Source organism: Podarcis pityusensis, assembly GCF_964106645.2.
Source record: "Podarcis pityusensis genome assembly, chromosome: 15".
Lineage (NCBI taxonomy): Eukaryota > Metazoa > Chordata > Lepidosauria > Squamata > Lacertidae > Podarcis > Podarcis pityusensis.
The window spans coordinates 2232089-2249269 of NC_138040.1; the positions used below are offsets into that span (position 1 = coordinate 2232089).

General features: G+C 45.5%; 1 protein-coding gene across 5 annotated transcripts in view; it reads right to left on the reverse strand.

The window, feature by feature from the left end:
* SLC6A4 (solute carrier family 6 member 4) overlaps positions 1-14870 on the reverse strand; it is a 36592-nt gene extending 21722 nt beyond the window's left edge. The window contains exons 1-2 of one of the 5 annotated variants that reach the window (XM_080982968.1): positions 14456-14870; positions 93-651 (exon numbers count right to left, since the gene is read on the reverse strand). In XM_080982968.1, the coding sequence (XP_080839094.1) occupies positions 93-534 (442 nt within the window). In that variant the 5' untranslated portion in view covers positions 535-651; positions 14456-14870. Of the gene's footprint in view, positions 1-92; positions 652-922; positions 1078-3555; positions 3615-10962; positions 11081-14455 lie in introns of those variants that run through there. The other 4 variants (XM_080982971.1, XM_080982970.1, XM_080982969.1 and 1 more) reach the window with 4 other exon arrangements.
* Between the last annotated feature and the right edge of the window lie 2311 nt (positions 14871-17181).

Below are 17181 nucleotides of genomic sequence, written 5' to 3' on the forward strand. Positions count from 1 at the left end.
TAACTGACTCTTGTGAGCCACTTTGAGCTCAACATTTGTGTTTGGAAAAGCAGAATACAAATATTGAATCAAATCAATCAATGGACACTCACCTCCTCCGTTTTGGTAACATATATAAGGGAAGCGCCATACGTTTCCTAGATCTACTGCATAGCCAATAACAGAGAGGAGAAAGTCCACTTTCTTGCTCCAAGTCTCCCTCTCATCCAACTCCATCAGCTGCTGCTGCCCCTCTGCCACACAGAGGGTGGTGGTCATGGGAGCAGCGGGTGTGGGAGGGGCGCCTTTGCTGCCCCCTGTCGCATTGCAAGGACTTGGGCTCTGGGCTCCTGAAATCCCATTGGACACAGGGCTTGTTGTCTCCTCCTTTTCTCCCTGGCTAGGGTGGGCTTGGTTTGCACCCTCCACCAGTTGGAATTTAGGTTCTGTGATCTTGATCAGGAGTCCGTTCTCTGAGCAGTCATCCCCTTCCTTACAGTTCGAGGCCTTTGGAGGCGTGAGGGGCTGGGTCTCGCTGGGGGCTGCCTTCTCCATTCCGGTGGGTTAGAAGGCAGCCTTCCTATCCATCTGCAGGGGACTTCCACTAGGACTGCCTTTCCAGCCACAGATTCCTTTGTGGGTTTTCCAGCATCAGCAGCTCAGCTGTGGGCCCTGCAGCATGTTTGAGGAAACAGGCAACTCAATATTTTAATCGTGGAGGGGAAAAGAAAATGGCAAGATGATTATCAATCGGTTATATGGTCTTATTTTACATAAACATGCGTACAGAAGTGAAACACTTCTGTTTTTTTATTTAATAATGAGATAGAAGAATAATTGTAAGCGGCAAGATTGTAGAAGGCAGTGTTCAGCTCTTGCAATGATGCAGGTACTTAAAGGCATTTTGCTGTATAATGTGAAGGACAAGATAGTGGTCTCTCACCATTCCATATACAGAACCCAACCAGGGTGACTCTTACTTCAGTGGTGGTAATGGGATCGCATCCTCTACCACACTTGGAGCACCAGGACAGCTTAGGGAGCTCAGGCAAAATGGGGGTGGGTTGATACACTGCTCTTCAGTATCTGCTGCCTAAGCAGCTGCCTCGGTCTACCTAATAGTAGGGCTGGCCCTATATGGCAGTAGCAAGGAACAGGCAGGTACTGGGGTGATAGTGATGTTGCTGCTAGTACTGTCACCAAATCATTTCATTTTACTTACTTGCACAACATCCTTGTGAACCCCTCCCCAGCCCACCAGCATTCAAGTTGAGGTATGGAGAAGAAAAGCTCAGACATAGGATTTGGTTATTTGTGTGAGTTTCACTTGATTCATTCAACCAATACTACCTGCAGTTAATTTGATATGAATGAAGCATTAGTTTTGAAGGGGTGGAAGCATACTGTATTAGTTTGTAGATGGGGGCATGCATACATCACAACAAGAGCTTCCTTTAAAACTTCCTCATGGGAGCGAAAAAGAAAAGCCTTTCCTAAGATTTTGCCTGCCATTTGTAGTTGTTTGTTTTTAAATGAGTACTTACATGAAAAAGAATTAACTTACATTAAAAAGTCCGATTCAATCAGGGGTGCCATTTAGGCAATAGATAATTTTTAAAACTTGATTTAGCTAAGCAATTAATTGGTTAAAGTCAAACCAAGAATCATTGGCATGTCAGGGCATAAAATTCAAATGGCACCAAACAGTGGTGTGAATGTAATCTTCAACGGCACCTCAAAATGCCTTCCCTGGAGCAGGGCCAGACATTGCTATTACATGCAGGTAAGAATAACAAATTGCACCCAACTAATTTCTACTCAAAGTAGACCCTCTGAAATTAATGGATCTGCGTTAGTCCATTAATTCCAGTAAGTCTACTCTATGACTTACATTGAATACCACCCTATATTATGCACATTGATAACTCTACATTACCAGGCAAAACAAAATGTTCCTCTTCCAGCACAGCCTTATACACACCTACTGAGAAGCAAGCCCTGTTGCTTTTTGTTGGGCTTACTCCCATGTAAGCATGAGGAGAGCCATAACAATTATTATCCCAACGAAGCAGACCCAGGTCTGTGCAGTTCCCATTTCCATCCTGGAGTTGCATCCATCTGGTTAATTGGCCCTTTCCTAAGAATATACGAAGAGCCCTGCTGGGTCAGAGCAAAGCCCACTTAGTCCAGCATCCTCTTCTGCTAGTGACAAAGCCCCAGTCTGGCATAGGCAATGGACTTTGGCTCTCTTGGTGCTTTCCAATTACTGGCATCTTGCTCCAGATTTGCAGTAATGGTTGGCCTTCTTGTTACTACTTTAGGAAAAGACGCTGCTATTGCCCTCTGCCCCCACAATGACAGTCTAATTGGCACTGAATTTTCTTTTTCCTTTAGTAGTATTTTTTAAAGGATCTATCCTTGCCACCCTCTCTTCATTCTGTTTCGTTGATCCCTCTCAGTGGACACAAACGCTCTGATTTCATGTCCAATTGCTGCTACCTGCTGTCACGATTTGACCTACTCAAACTCTCAGGCGCGCCCAAAGTAGCTCTTTGGAACCCGGCCATTATTTGTAATAACCTCTCCCTTCTGTTTTTATAATCAGGTAGGTCTTGTGCCAACGGAAATCTGGCCAAATAGGGGAAGAATGATCTAACAGCCACGCTGTTGTGCTGGGTGAGCAGTGCCGTAGCCAGAGCATTTGTGGTTCAAGTCACACCATACTCCCTCTGTCCCACCCAGTCTTCGTTGTGGAGAGTAAAATACCGGTCTAATTTACAGGACGGTTGAACATGCCAGCTGGCTTTGAACATTTAAGGTGCGCTATGTTAGGTGCAAAGGGACGCGGGTGGCGCTGTGGGTTAAACCACAGAGCCTAGGACTTGCCGATCAGAAGGTTGGCAGTTCGAATCCCCACGACGGGGTGAGCTCCCGTTGCTCGGTCCCTGCTCCTGCCAACCTAGCAGTTCGAAAGCACGTCAGAGTGCAAGTAGATAAATAGGTACCGCTCCGGCGGGAAGGTAAACGGCGTTTCCGTGCGCTGCTCTGGTTCGCCAGAAGTGGCTTAGTCATGCTGGCCACATGACCCGGAAGCTGTATGCTGGCTCCCTCTGCCAATAAAGCAAGATGAGCGCTGCAACCCCAGAGTCGGCCACAACTGGACCTAATGGTCAGGGGTCCCTTTACCTTTTTACCTTATGCTAGGTGCAAAGCAGTCTTAGAAAAATAAAACCAAGATATTTGAGGATGCGCAAATCAGATAGTGCTTCTAGTCCAGCATCCTGGGCATTCAGAGGTATTGACTTCCTCTGGCATAAAGCAACATATGAAAGCAATGTATCCATCCCTCTTAATTTCTGTGGTGTCGTGTTTGCGTGATTTTAGAAGACATCTGAAGGCAGCCCTGTTTAGGGAAGCTTTTAATGTTTGATGTATCATTGTATTTTAATATTCTTTTGGAAGCCGCCCAGAGTGGCTGGGGAAACCCAGCCAGATGGGCGGGGTATAAATAATAAATTATTATTATTATTATTATTATATTTTTAAAAAGCATTGCTTATTGAACATTGGCATTACCAGATCAGCTTCTTTAAAGCCCCTCCCTTCCTCCCAGCTGCAGAATTCTAAACTGTCATAATTCCAGCTATTTCAAAGAAAGCACACCCTCCCCTCCCCCTGAGAACTCTGTTCTCCTCAGCCACCGTCCACCCTGAGATTGTGGGGATACAGTGTGTTGTGATGAGCACCGAAAATCGTGGAAACTTTGCTGATGTTTGGAGGGGGGCTTATTGCTCTGTGGTAGAACCTCTTGCTTTGCATGCATACGGTCCTGAATCCAACCCCCCAGTTAAAAGGTCTCAGGTAGCAGTGATGGGAATTATCTCTGCTGGAGACCCCAGATATTGGCTGCCAGGGAGCTAGATGGGTGAATTGTTTGACCTGGTATAAGGAAGCATCATCGGTTCCTAAGAGAGTGAAAGGAGCTCAGTGATAGCGCACCCTGCTTTGCCTGCAGAAGGTCCCAGGTTCAAACCCCTGCATGTCCAGTCAAAATGGATAAGCAGGTGATGTGAAAGACTTTTCTCTGCCTGAGGCACTGGAGAGCTGCAGCCTGTCAGATGATGCAGTTCTGGTCTAGATGCTGTAAAGCACCTTCCCATGTTCCTACAGTACCGTATTGGCCCGAATATAAGCCGCACTTCCTCCCCACCCCCAAATTCCAACCGTGAAAAGTTAAAGTGCAGCTTAAATTCATGACCTTACAAAAATTGGCTTTTACGATATCACTGCTGAAACAGAAATATGTTAAAACGGAACAAAAAATGTTTTATTGCCAATTTGCGAGCTTGAGTGCCTTCAGAATTGTAGCAATTGCATAGCGATTTTAGCGATTGTACGGTAATCTTTGCAGGCTTGCAAGATCAACGGCTTAAATTGGCTTGCAGCAATTTTCACCCTGCAACCCAATTTTAAGGGAGTGGGTTATATTCAGGTATTATCTTTTTTTCTTTTTTCCTCTTGAATTTTAAAGGTGCGGCTTATTTGCGAGTGCTGTTTATATTTGGGCCAATATAGTGGTACCTCGCAAGAGGAATGCCTCGCAAGACAAAAAACTCGCTAGACGAAAGGGTTTTTTGTTTTTTGAGCTGCTTCACAAGACGATTTTCCCTATGGGCTTGCTTTGCAAGACGGAAACGTCTTGCAAGTTTGTTTCCTTTTTCTTAACACCGTTAATACAGTTGCGACTTGACTTCGAGGAGCAACTCATAGAACGCGGTGTGGTAGCCTTTTTTGAGGTTTTTGAAGCTTTTCCAAAACTTTCTCGACACCGTGCTTCGCAAGACGAAAAAATTGCAAGACGACAAAACTCGCGGAACGAATTAATTTCGTCTTGCGAGGCACCACTGTACGGTATATGACTTGCTAGTTGGAGAAGGTGCCACATTGGGTCATTGAGCCTTACCTACAAGAAGGGTCTTTCAGTTTCATTTCTCCCAGCTTCTCATTTTTCCAATTTTACACTCAGTTCTCCACATTTTTACAGCAATCTGCAAATTTGTTTTTAAAAAATCCTCATGAAAATTATTCAGCACTTGAGTTCAAATCTTTCCCAATAAACTGATTTTTGTATGCGGTTTTGACTAATGTACAGATTTTTGCAAGTAATTTCCCCTAATATAATGCATTTCTGTATGTTATAAGTAAGTAAGGGAAGTCATAGTACCACTCTATTCTGCCTCCGTCAGACCGCACCTGGAGTATTGTGTGCAGTTCTGGGCACCATCTGTCTGCATGGCCACCTGTCTTGGATGCTTTGGTTGAGATTCCTGCATTGCAGGGGGTTGGAATAGATGACCCTCGGGGTCCCTTCTAACTCTACAATTCTATAGTTCTATGAAAAGACTATTGCTGGTTATTACCTAACTTTAGTGTGTGATAGGTTAAACAAACAGCTGTATTTCTTATGCTCACTTAACTGCTGGAATCTGACCGAAAACCACAAGTATGAATGATGGAGGAGCTTTCATAATTTGGGAGTTATGAGCAACATCCCAAGAGACATGAAAGTAGCTTCTGAGCACTGTCCGTTCACAGCATATCGTTGACACATGGCATGTCACACCACAAGGTGTTGTGATGGACAAGCCTAGCGTAAGTGGCTTCTTTGAAAAAGCATTGGGCAAACTAATGATCTATGGACAGCATGCAGCTAAAACAGTTAAAAGAGAGGACACCCCTCAGATCATCAGATGTTGGGGACAGGGCTGCCTGTCTCCATCCAGTGCTCTTCTGGGGGAGGAGTAGGGACACCTGGCCAGTTCCTATTATAGGCAGAGTAAAGGTTTTCACCAGCCGTCACCAAGCTGTGGCGTCCAGACATTTTGAGCTACAACTTTCATCAGCCTCATCATCCCACAGCAACATCCTGTGGACTTAATTGGCAAGACCTGGGTTTAAATCTCCACTCAGCCATGAAGTGCCAGGGGACCTTTGGCCCACTTTCACTGCCTTACCTACCTTGCAGGATTGTTGTGAAGGGGGAAAGTGGGGAGGATCTGCCCCATGCAGCCCACAGGAGCCTTATTAAATCAGAGAACTCTAATCAACAATCCAGTATCAGCATCTCCCGGCTGTGGCCAGGTGGGAGTAGTTTGTAAGAGGAGAAAGAAGAAAGGGTTTGTACCTGCTGAATCCTGAAATTCCAGGGCACGGAGAAGGCTCCCCATGCAATCACCTGCTAGCTCCTTTTCCCATGCAGAGAAACCTGGATCTCTAGGGCCATGCGCATGTTGCAATTGTCATACCTTGGTTAATCATCAACTAGCACACAGCTATCTACCAAGACCCTGAAGCAGCAAACAGCACAGAGCAGGAGACCGAGCACTTTCAGTTTTTCCTGTGAGGATCCCACGCCTGGGACATCCTTTCGGAGCTCTGCCACTGGAGGGCTCAGCCAGCCTCCGAAAATAATAAAAACCATGCTGGGACTGGAAGCCCAGTGATTTGGGCAACCTGGGCAAGAGCAATTCAGTGCCAGGTACAGTTGCGGAGAGGCAACTCGGTTGGACTTTAAGCCTCTGGATTGGACTTGATAGAATGGCAGAGAATGACCCACCGGTCACAGGCACCCTGGGAGAGAACTTTCCACAATCATCTTCACGTTCCGTTCCACAGCCAGCTTCGGTTAAGGCCACCCTGGGCTCCTGCTGAGTCACATCCTCCCAGTGCCTCATCTTTTTTATATACCTATAAGTAACTTATTTGTAATTACTGCTCAATTCCATAGTCAGTTTCGGATTTGCTCATGGAATTTGCTCACGGCCACGGGACGTGTTGACAGCCACCACCTTAAGGCAGCTTTCCAGAAAGGAGGAGACCAACCACAGTTAGCAACCCAATATCTGAATGGAGCCTCCATATGTATGCAGGGATAGTGCTTTAAGCCATTCTGTTATTTCTATATTGTTTTATTTCTATATTTGATTCCATTTATGAATTGCTTCCCGTAAAATATCCCAAAGTGATTTCACAGTTAAAAAATCAAGAAAAACAACATCAACAAATTTATGGGCTGATACGGAAAAAAACATTTTCCAAGTGGCACAGCACTGGATGGCTGATTTTTTTTTTTTAATAAGATATTTATTAAGATTTTTTAAAATATTACAATAAAAATGGGGAAAAAAATGACAAAAATACAAAATAAAAATAGTTAAAAACACACAGATTTTCCATTACTTATTTTCCTTTGACTTATTTCCCGGACCTCCTCATACCTCCCTTTTTTGTATTCCACTTCAGTCTGTTGGTTCAGCAAATCCTTTAAAAGTAATAATATTAAATTTTTACCTATTTATAACCCTTTTTTCATATTCCCTTAAAGCATTACAGCTGGAAACCACTTAATTACTATCCAACATCATTCTAACATTCATTAATTTTACAATATTTCTGTAGATAATCTTTAAATTTCTTCCAATCTTCTTCCACCGACTCTTCTCCCAGGTCTCGGATTCTGCCAGTCATTTCTGCCAGTTCCATATAGTCCATCAGCTTCATCTGCCATTCTTCCAGGGTGGGTAGATCTTGTGTCTTCCAGCACTGGACGGCTGATGGCAAGTAAGCAACAGCCCGTCTAACTGTGGATTGGTCTGCTTAACAGCCAGGCTGCCCAGGCACTTTTAAAAAAAGAAAGACCACGCAGCCATGTCAAGAGTTTGGGGCAGCAGGTATCCACTAAACAAGACTTCGCCATCCTGGTGCCCAGCAGATGCTTTGGCCCATGGGTTCCATCAGTCCCAGCCAATGGTGATGTTGGGAGTTGTGGTCCAAACATCTGGAGGGCGCCAGGTTGGCAAAGTCTGCGCTAAACCCCTTGGGGCTCACTTCCCCCTGGGACTGGCTCCTTCGCCATCTGCCGTTCTGCCCGTCACCACCCAACACTTTCCAGGTCCTCCAGTGAACAGCATCAAGGATAAGAGTTTATTACTATCTATTTTTGTTCTGAGCCGCTGGAAAGGTCACTCTTACGCAAACACAGGCTGGCTGGCTGTTCCTCAACAGCTGGAAGCACCACTAATAAAAACCATACAACCTGGAAAGTGCACCCGGCTTTGGGGCTGCTCTTTTTCTCAAGCGCAGCTTAAGCCTTGAAAGGGGCTCTGGGAGACATTTGGAGGGTTCAGGCACACCTTTGCTCAGAGGCAAGCTAAGGGAAAAGAGGCTTCTCCGCTGTGGAACGTGGGAAGGAGATATGCAAGGCAGACCACAGGGCCATCCAGCAGAGCATCTACAGTGGCCGCCTCCCAATGGTTTGAGCCCTGCCTGCAGATGCTGGGGATTAAATCCGAGACCCTCTGCTTACATTATCACCAGTGCTATTTTTCTAGGTGCCAGAGCTGAGATCCTGGGGGGGGGGGGGGGGAATCCCTGCTTACCACTGAGCTGTGGTAACAGATTCCAGTCCCCTAGGTTGTTAATAAAGGGCTGATCTGAATAGAAACATGGGGAGCTGCTTTATGCAGAGTCAGGCAATTGGCTCATCTCAGTTGGATTGCCCATGTAGCCTGGCAGTGGCTCTCTCCTGTTCCAGGCAGGAATCTCCTCCATCCGTACCTGGAGATGCCACAGACTGAACCCAGGACCTCCTGCCCACAAAGCAGGTTCCCTGCTTCTGAGCTATGGGCCCTTCCCCCAGAGCCATTAGGGTCCCCCCATTCGTTTGAGTAGTCTGACTTATTCAGCAAAAGCTGCCATATGATCAGGCCATATGTCCATCTAGCTCAATAATGTCTACACTGACCGGCATCAGCTTGCCAGGTTCTCAAGCAGAACACTATCCCAGCCCTACTTGGGGATGCCGTGGAGTGAACTTGAGACCTGTTGCATGAACAGCGTGTGTTATACCACCAAGATGCAACCCTTGCCCCTTGGCTGCAAAGATGGGAATGGACTTTTCACCCAGGAAGCCTCTTGGCTGATAGTTGGTTGCTATGGAGGAGAAGTGCCAGGGGTCAGTCTGGAAAACAACATCTAATCAGCAATCTCCAGGTGTGGAAGTTGGCTGTGCTTTTAAGTTCACGAGGAGGAAAAGGCACTTTCTGTAAGCTCAGATGCTCCTTAACTTTCAGTTTTCCTCACAAGAACCAGACACAGTCCTGGCACTAACACCACGCCCCCCCACCCCCTCTAAAAATCAAGCATTTCCTGTAGGATGCATCCTGCAGGGGTTGAATCCAGACTTTGCTTTAGGGAGCATTTTTAGTAGTTACCCACACTTTACCCATGCCAGACCCCTGCCAAAATACTGTATTTTTTGCTCTATAAGACTCACTTTTTCCCTCCTAAAAAGTAAGGGGAAATGTGTGTGCGTCTTATGGGGCGAATGCAGGCTGCGCAGCTATCCCAGAAGCCAGAACAGCAAGAGGGATTGCTGCTTTCATTGCGCAGCGATCCCTCTTGCTGTTCTGGCTTCTGAGATTCAGAATATTTTTCTTCTTCTTTTCCTCCTCCAAAAACTAGGTGCGTCTTGTGGTCTGGTGCGTCTTATAGAGCGAAAAATACGGTAACACCTGAGATTTCACCCCTTCAGTTTTTCAGACTCTCATGGGAAAGAGTGCAGAGTCCTCCCCGACCTCAGGAATGAATGTATATGGGTAGCCTGGCTGTTATCTAACTGTAGTTCATGCAGCTTTGAGTGGGGATTACTCAGGGTGATTTATTTGCAAAAGGAAACTTCGCCGTAGGCCAAGGCAATTGCATTTAAAATGCATCTTGCAGGCCAGGGATAGGTAGCTGGTCTTCGAGGCCACTCTGTTGGGCCCCTCACAGCCAAACACCAAATCTTCATCAAAGTACAGCTTAAAAGTTTTCCCCCAGTTTCACTTGCAAAAAAGAGAACCATTTCTCTCCCTCACCCAGTGGTAAGAAAACAAAGAAACCCACCCACAAACACGCACACAATTTAATGGAGGCTGGTACATTCCTGACTTATCAAAGCCAAGCCCACCAACCATGGATTGTGGTCCGATAGGGGTTGGCAGCCTCACCCCCACCATTTTGGCAGCAGAACCAGAAAGCAGGGCTCTTTGAATGGGGCTAGTGGGTCTGTGTTTGGTTTTGTGAGATAATATTTCCCTTCACTTTTGGATTCAGTACATAACTCAAATGCCTTATGTCACTGCGCTTAGCTGTGCTTCATTTTATGCCCAAGAGCACTTGCTTCATTCACTGGGGAGTCTTCGGTGCTAGACGGGGCCAACTTCCTTTGGAAGAATGGATGCTTGGAACAGGGTTTAGCAAAATACATTTCAAAAATCTACTACCATGGGGAGGAATTTGGTTCAGTTTGGATTTCAATGCAAAACTAGCAAATTAGCAATTTTCCAAAGCAAATTGTAACACAACTGTCCTTTGAAATTCTTACACTAACCTGAAATTTGCGGTGCAGTTCAGCAACCACATACTTTGCACTGAAAAATTGCTTGGAGTGCATAAAAACCACATACATTTATGAAAATAACATATGAAGCATTATATGAAGGGAAATCACTGGCAAAAAATCTGTACGTTAGGAGAAATTTCAATCCTAATTTGCTGATTAATTTTCGTTACGACTTTTTAAGATAATAATAATAATTGCAAGTTAACGCAGAAATATGGAGAACAGAATTTTAGGCTGGAAAAATGAGAAACTAAGAGAAATAGACAAATACATTCATCCCTACCTGGGCTACAGTCTGTGCAATAAAGTGACCCATCCAATGTCACAGAAGGGATGGAAGCTGTAGAGCAATCTCTTCATACCAAGTCATGCTCTTGGTCTTTCTAGCTAGCAATGTCTGGGTTCATAGTCAGAGGATGATTCCCATCACATGCTAGCTTATCCTTTTAACAGGAGAGACCAGAGATCAAAGCAGAGACCTTATTCCTGCAAAGCATACACTCTGCCCTCTGAGCTGTGACCATTCTGCGCCATATTACCAGGTCTGGTGATTCGTCCACTTGCCCCAATGTTGTCTACTCTTGACTGGCTGTGGCTCCCCATGCAGAGAAGAGTCTTCTCGCATCACATGCTCCCTGGTCCCTTTCTCACTAGAGGTGCTGGGGGTGAATGGGCTGTTAGGCATGCAAAGCAGAAGCTGCTACCAGAGAGTTATGGACCTCCCCTAAAAGAGAGAAGGATCCACCCCATAGCAACCTTTAAGAACCACGTTCTGGATTCAGGCAGAGGCATCCAACCATTTCCATCTAAAACCCAAAGGATGGGATTCGCTCTCAAAATCTGTTCCAGCCCTTTGCAAACCTCATTGACCCTGGGTCATGCTTCTCTGCCACTCCAAAACTTTGGCTCAGATTACTTCCTTCTCTTTCCCTCTCCTCACTTCTAAGAAGTCTTCCTTGACCTCAACCTTGTTTTTCCTGAAGATTGTAGGTCCATTTATGAAACCATTTCCCACTTCATTCTTGCTACGCTTGTGAAGGCTTGTTCATTCATCCTGTCTCTTTCTCTCTCCTCTCCCTCCGCTCTCGTCTGCCCTTACATTTCAGATGCACTGGGGTGCGGTGGCTTTTTGCCTGTGTGCTAAGTGCCAGCCGTGTTTTAAAGCTTGTTTTTAGTATCTTTTGGGGGGTCAATCATAGCTTCCCAGTCAGAACAAAAACAGTCTCTGAAGTTCTTCCCAGCTTCAACAACAAGCTCCGGAGCCAATTGTCTAGAAAAGCACAAACCTTCAATTTTCCACAATTGAGTCTATGTTTATTGTTATTGTTATTTATTATGGTCTGCATTCCTGACGAATCTGTGGAAATTCCAGACTCCTTTGGGCAAAGACCTTTTTTCGCTATTTTTCACATTCAAGCCGTGCGCAGCTTGAGGGAGACCAGCTCTTGACGGGCTCCCTCACAGCAGAAAACAAACTTTAAAATGTTCTGCCTTGGAAGATCTGTTGTTTGTAGCAAGGACCAAAATAAATGTGGACTGTGAGAATATGAACCGTTTCTCCCAAGAAGACCACAGGTTATATCTCGTTAAGTTCTGCAGCACTCTTAATTAATTAACAATAAACAGAACAAAGTACCTATTAGAAGCCTGTGCAGTCACACACTTCTGCATGTCTCCAAGTGCCGGGCACAATCTAGTGTAAGAACACAGTGGTCCCTCTGCAGCTGGATCAGTCCCTAAATGGGACCCATCTCATCCATCATCCAGTGTCCACAGTGGCTGACCAGAGGCTCCATTGGGAAGCCCACAAATTAGGAAATGATGGCAACAGCCCTCTTTCCAGCTGTTGCTTCCCAGAAACTAACTCAGAGGTAAACCACCTCCGTGCATTCAGGTTCCACTTGGCTATCCTATCTCTCAGCTTTCTGCAGTCTTACCCCTCCACGAAATCGTGTGACCCTTTAAAGCCATCTAAAGCCAAGATCCTCGTTCTGTGGCAGAGGATTCTGTGGTGGTGACCATTTCTCTGAATCAGGCTACCACTGCTGTGATTTAATACATCTTTCAAAACCTACCTTGTACCTCGAGAGCTAGTGAAGCACGTGTACGAGCTTTTGCATTCCACAGCATTCTTCTTCAGGCAGAGCTTTGTGAAACTCAAATAGCTTGCATATTGTTGCCCCTTAACCTAAGTGAACACCCAGCAAAATGTCAAGTGCATTTGCGCCTAACGCTCTCAAAGGCAGCTTATTCTCCAGCTGGAAAACTGAGCCAGAAACCCTGCACACTTCTGGAGGCTGATGAGAGCTTCATTTCACTTTTATGTGGTATACCACCTTTCTATATTACCATACACAAGGCAGTTTACAAGTAGTAATCCAAAACATCCAGAAGGCACCAGGTTGGGGGAGGCTGATCTACACTCCTGTTTCCATTTAAAACACAATGCAAAAAAGAGCATGGAAGATTTGCCAAGGCAAAAGAAACTACCAACTAGCTCTGTATTGCCTACACTGACTGGCAGCAGCTCTCCACCTGGAGATGCTGGGAATTGAACCTGGGACTTCCTACATCTGCTCTACACACTTGAGCCACAGCCCTTCCCTGCACTGGACTGGTCCTTTATAAATTTAAAGTCACGGTAGCATATGTACGCTTGATTCACAGATTTTCAACTGGTTCCCCACGAGAGGCAGAGCCAAGCTGTGCTATCAAGAGGCATGGCACTGTAATGCCAAGAACGTGAGAACGTGTACTAGGAATCACTTTTATATCAGCCCACCGGGTTCCAAAGTCCTAAAAACAGGTCAGAAACAGAATGAGGGGATATATTTATTTTTTGTTGACCCTCTTCCTTGAGAGCAGATCGGAACTAAGAAGGCGCAGTGACATTCCTCGTTCCCTCATGCCTATGTATGGCCCCCGGGGCCAGCGTCCCGTCCTTGGTTGCCTGTGCTGTAATGAGCCACCTATATGTCTTTGCAACTGTCTTAATAAACAAAAGAACCCCAAACATATTTTCAGATATTTCCACATCTGCTGCATCTCTCTCCTTTTCAGCTTTCCCAATCTTTTTAATGTCCTTGGAGGTCAAAAGCGCCCGTCATCCTGCACTTTATACCACATTTGCAATTTTCATAGACCCATGCATGTTGTGAAATTTGTTTCGCTTCTGTCCAGTTCAAGTGAAGCATTGTTAACTTGTCACCAAAATAAGCTCCTTCCGTTTGCTCTATAAGGAGGGGGACACCCACATACCCCTCTCACCTGTCCAGGTGTGTGAGTGAGAGAGGTGTTGTGAAAATATGAAATATTTTGACATCAGTAAACTGCCAGGTAAGCTGCGGCAGTTTGTCCTGTCTTAACCAACATGAAAAGCAAGGCACCCAAGTTAGCTGGATCGTTGGTCTTGTTTGAAATGTCTTGTCCCTGCTATTTTTTTTTGTTTAAAGCACACTTTTTCTCCCTCCTGCCCTCTTTCTAAAATAAGGAGGTTGCATCTTGCAGTACGGCTAAGGGCTGCTCCGATCACTCGGTCAAAAGCTGGTTGAAACACGCTGCTCACCCGTCTTTCAGAGCTGACACTAATAACTGAGATAGCAAGCATGTACAGACAGAAAAGCTGAGGAAGGAACACATTCTTAACTCAAGCAAAACTTGAAACAGCAACAAATAAATAAATAAATTCAAAAGGCTCCCTTGTCCCCGTCCCTGTCCTTCCCGCATCCCCGTCCCTTGGAGTTGCAGGAACATTTCACTGTCTGACTGTCTGTTTTAAGTATAGCAGGGGCATAAAAGCCTCTCATGCAAATATATACAGACTCTTTTTTTGGTGTGCATTACCGTTGCCATCTCAGGTTTTTGTGTTTTTAAAAAAATCAAGATCGAAAAAGATGAGCAAAAGCACAATTAGCTCTGCTGGGGAAGGCGAAGGAAAAGACCCTCCCCAGCTTCTGTCTCATAATCACCAAACAGGGCACTTTTAGGCATCTGCATTTAGAAGAGGTGGGGAGAGAATAAAGCGTAAAATACCTGGCGTGTCCCAGCGGATTCAGGAGCGCTTCTCCTGCACTGGCTCATCCAAGCCGGCCTCACCAATCCCACCTACATTTGCTTTGGATCCTATGGGTCACTTTGCACCGGGGACTGTCTTTTTGTACACCCCTTCTTCTCACATGGTCCGATTCCCAGATAATCTGCTGCCAAAGAGCTCTTTAAGATGTTTTTACGTCACTTTCTTTCTTCTCCTCTCTCTTTCTCTCTCTTTTTTATAAAGTCAAATAAACTTTTTGCCTTGCCAGGAGGGACTGCAGCAGGCTGCAATCCTCCTCCTAGAGGTGGGTGACTCCACACACAGAAAAAGCAACCAGCTCACAACAGCTCAGAGCAGCAGCAGCAGCAGCAGCAGCAGCGGGAGGAGGGCTCCAGGCACAGCAATGCAAGAGCCTCTGGGTTGGAGTCAGGGAGGGCAGCCTGGGCTGCGGCTATAAATGGAAGTGCGAAGGGGGGCGAGGGAGAGGGGGGTCTGCAAATGGGGGCAGAGAGTGGGTGGGGGATGGATGATGAGGCCAAGACAGGTGTCCTGCCACTGTGGCAAATGTGAGACTGGGGTGTGTGTCTGCTTCTGGGCCACATTAGGAGAAGAAAAACAGACTTTTGCAATTCTCGCCTGTCCTTCTCCATTCTTCACTTTAAGCAGAGGGGGGGAAATGCAAAAATTGTCAAGTGGAAAGGGACTTGGGGTTTGCTATCAGAAGTTGCTCCCAAGCAGAGCTGGTCCAAGACATTTTGCTGCCCAAGATATTGGTTATTTCTGTTACACAGCTTTCCACCAAAGAGCTTAAGGTGTCGTACACAGTTCTCCCCCATTCCCCCCTCACAACAACCCTGCGAGGTAGTGTAGGTTGAGAGACTGTGACTGGCCCCAAGGTCACCCTGTGAGATTCCTCCCCAAGTGGGGATTTGAACCCTGGAATCCTAGGTCCTCGTCCAATGCTCTTAACCACTACTGCACAAGTTCTGGCGTAGGCATCCAAGATACCTGAGGCAAAATGAAAACATGACACTCCCTTTCTCTAGCAGTAGAAAGACAATAGCAGCAGATTAAGGAGCTTACGAATTTGCCTGCCCTCTCCTAATACCTAAAATTTGCTGCCTGAGACGGCTTTCTCACTCTGCCTAACAGCAGGGCAGGGCTGGGACGGAACCCGAGACTGATTGGGCTGCTTTTAATCACCACAAACACTTCCTCTCCTCCCAGAAAGGAAAAACAACTCATATCCACATACCCCACACACAAAACATCCCAACCACAAATTTCCTTCCATGAAATGGTAAGATGAGTGGCAGAGCACACACTTGACTTGCAGAAGGTCCCTGGTTTGATCCCCAGCTTCTCTAGTTAAAAAGGGACCAGGTGATGGAAAGGACCTTTGCCTTCTTGAGATCTTGAAGAGATGCTACCAGTCAGAGTCCACACTGCTGGGCTAGAGGGACTGAGGTCACCTCTAGACTTTCAGCATTTTGCAGGAAGGATTTCAGTCACCAGAAATCTAGGTTTGCACCACTCACATTAGTTGAAGCACTCTGGTGCAACACATCCACTTAAAGAACAACAACAGGCTTTTTGCATTTAGGAAAGCAACGGCAAAATGTGATTAATGGGAAGGCATATATAACTGCTGGTACTGTAGAGACTGCTCACTGTTGTGTAACTTCCCTCGCAAAAAAATCTGAACAAATCTTCTGTATATTTTGGGAAGCGGTCAGTCTGTCCGCCCTTCTATTCTTTCAAGGCTTGGCTGCCTCTCGAGATATTGCCTCAAACTCTGCACAAGGTGGGGCAGCCGTCTTTGTTGACTTCAGGACCCTGGCCTCCATTTTAACCCAAGATGGTGGGCTGAAACATGGTTTGGGCAACTTGTGCAATCCATTTTAACCCAGTAAAGAGTGGACATTGTATTATCTTCACATAACTTTGGGCAAGCAAATAAGGTTGCATGCTCAACAAACAGGCCATCTACAGGAGAATGAAGAGTCTGACCTGGAATAAGGCCGCTTCCTTTGGACTTTTAATGATTTTTAAAGAAATGTTCCAGGAGAGGCTGGAATGGCCCAAGGCGTCGTACTGATTGATTGATTGATTGATTGATTGATTGATTGATTAATTGGACTGACAAATTTATTGTTTTTCTGTGCTGCTTTTCAAATGAATCCCAAAGCAGCTTACAAACAGTAAATAAGAGTAACATAGTCAAACATAACATAGAACAGCACAAACACAGTATAAATGATATTTACAATCTATAAAACGCTATTAACAAAGCAACAACTTAAAAAACAATTAAACATCACAGTTAACACCAAAATCCATAGTATATGTTTCACAAATCAATGCAGCAGTTATACTCTATAATTAACAACATTAACAGAATAACAACTAAAAAAAAATAAGCTAAGCACTGTTAAGTTAATACACACACTTGCCAAACCTCCAAGATGGATAAGCTGTCACTTTATTCAGCTCATTAAAATACACATAATGCCCGTTGTTAAGCCAGCTCAGTCAGATGCTGCATTGGCTGGGGTCCTCAGGTAGGGAGCCATGGTAGAGACAGTGGAGCTTTTCGGCCTTCTGCCAGTGGCAAGGTGGATGTTGACTTCAGGTCCAGGCGTCGTGGATGAGGAATTCGTCCGCATCACTAGTCCTAGATGAGCCTGTCCCTTCAGAGCAGTGAGTTGCGGCTGCAGTAGGTTCA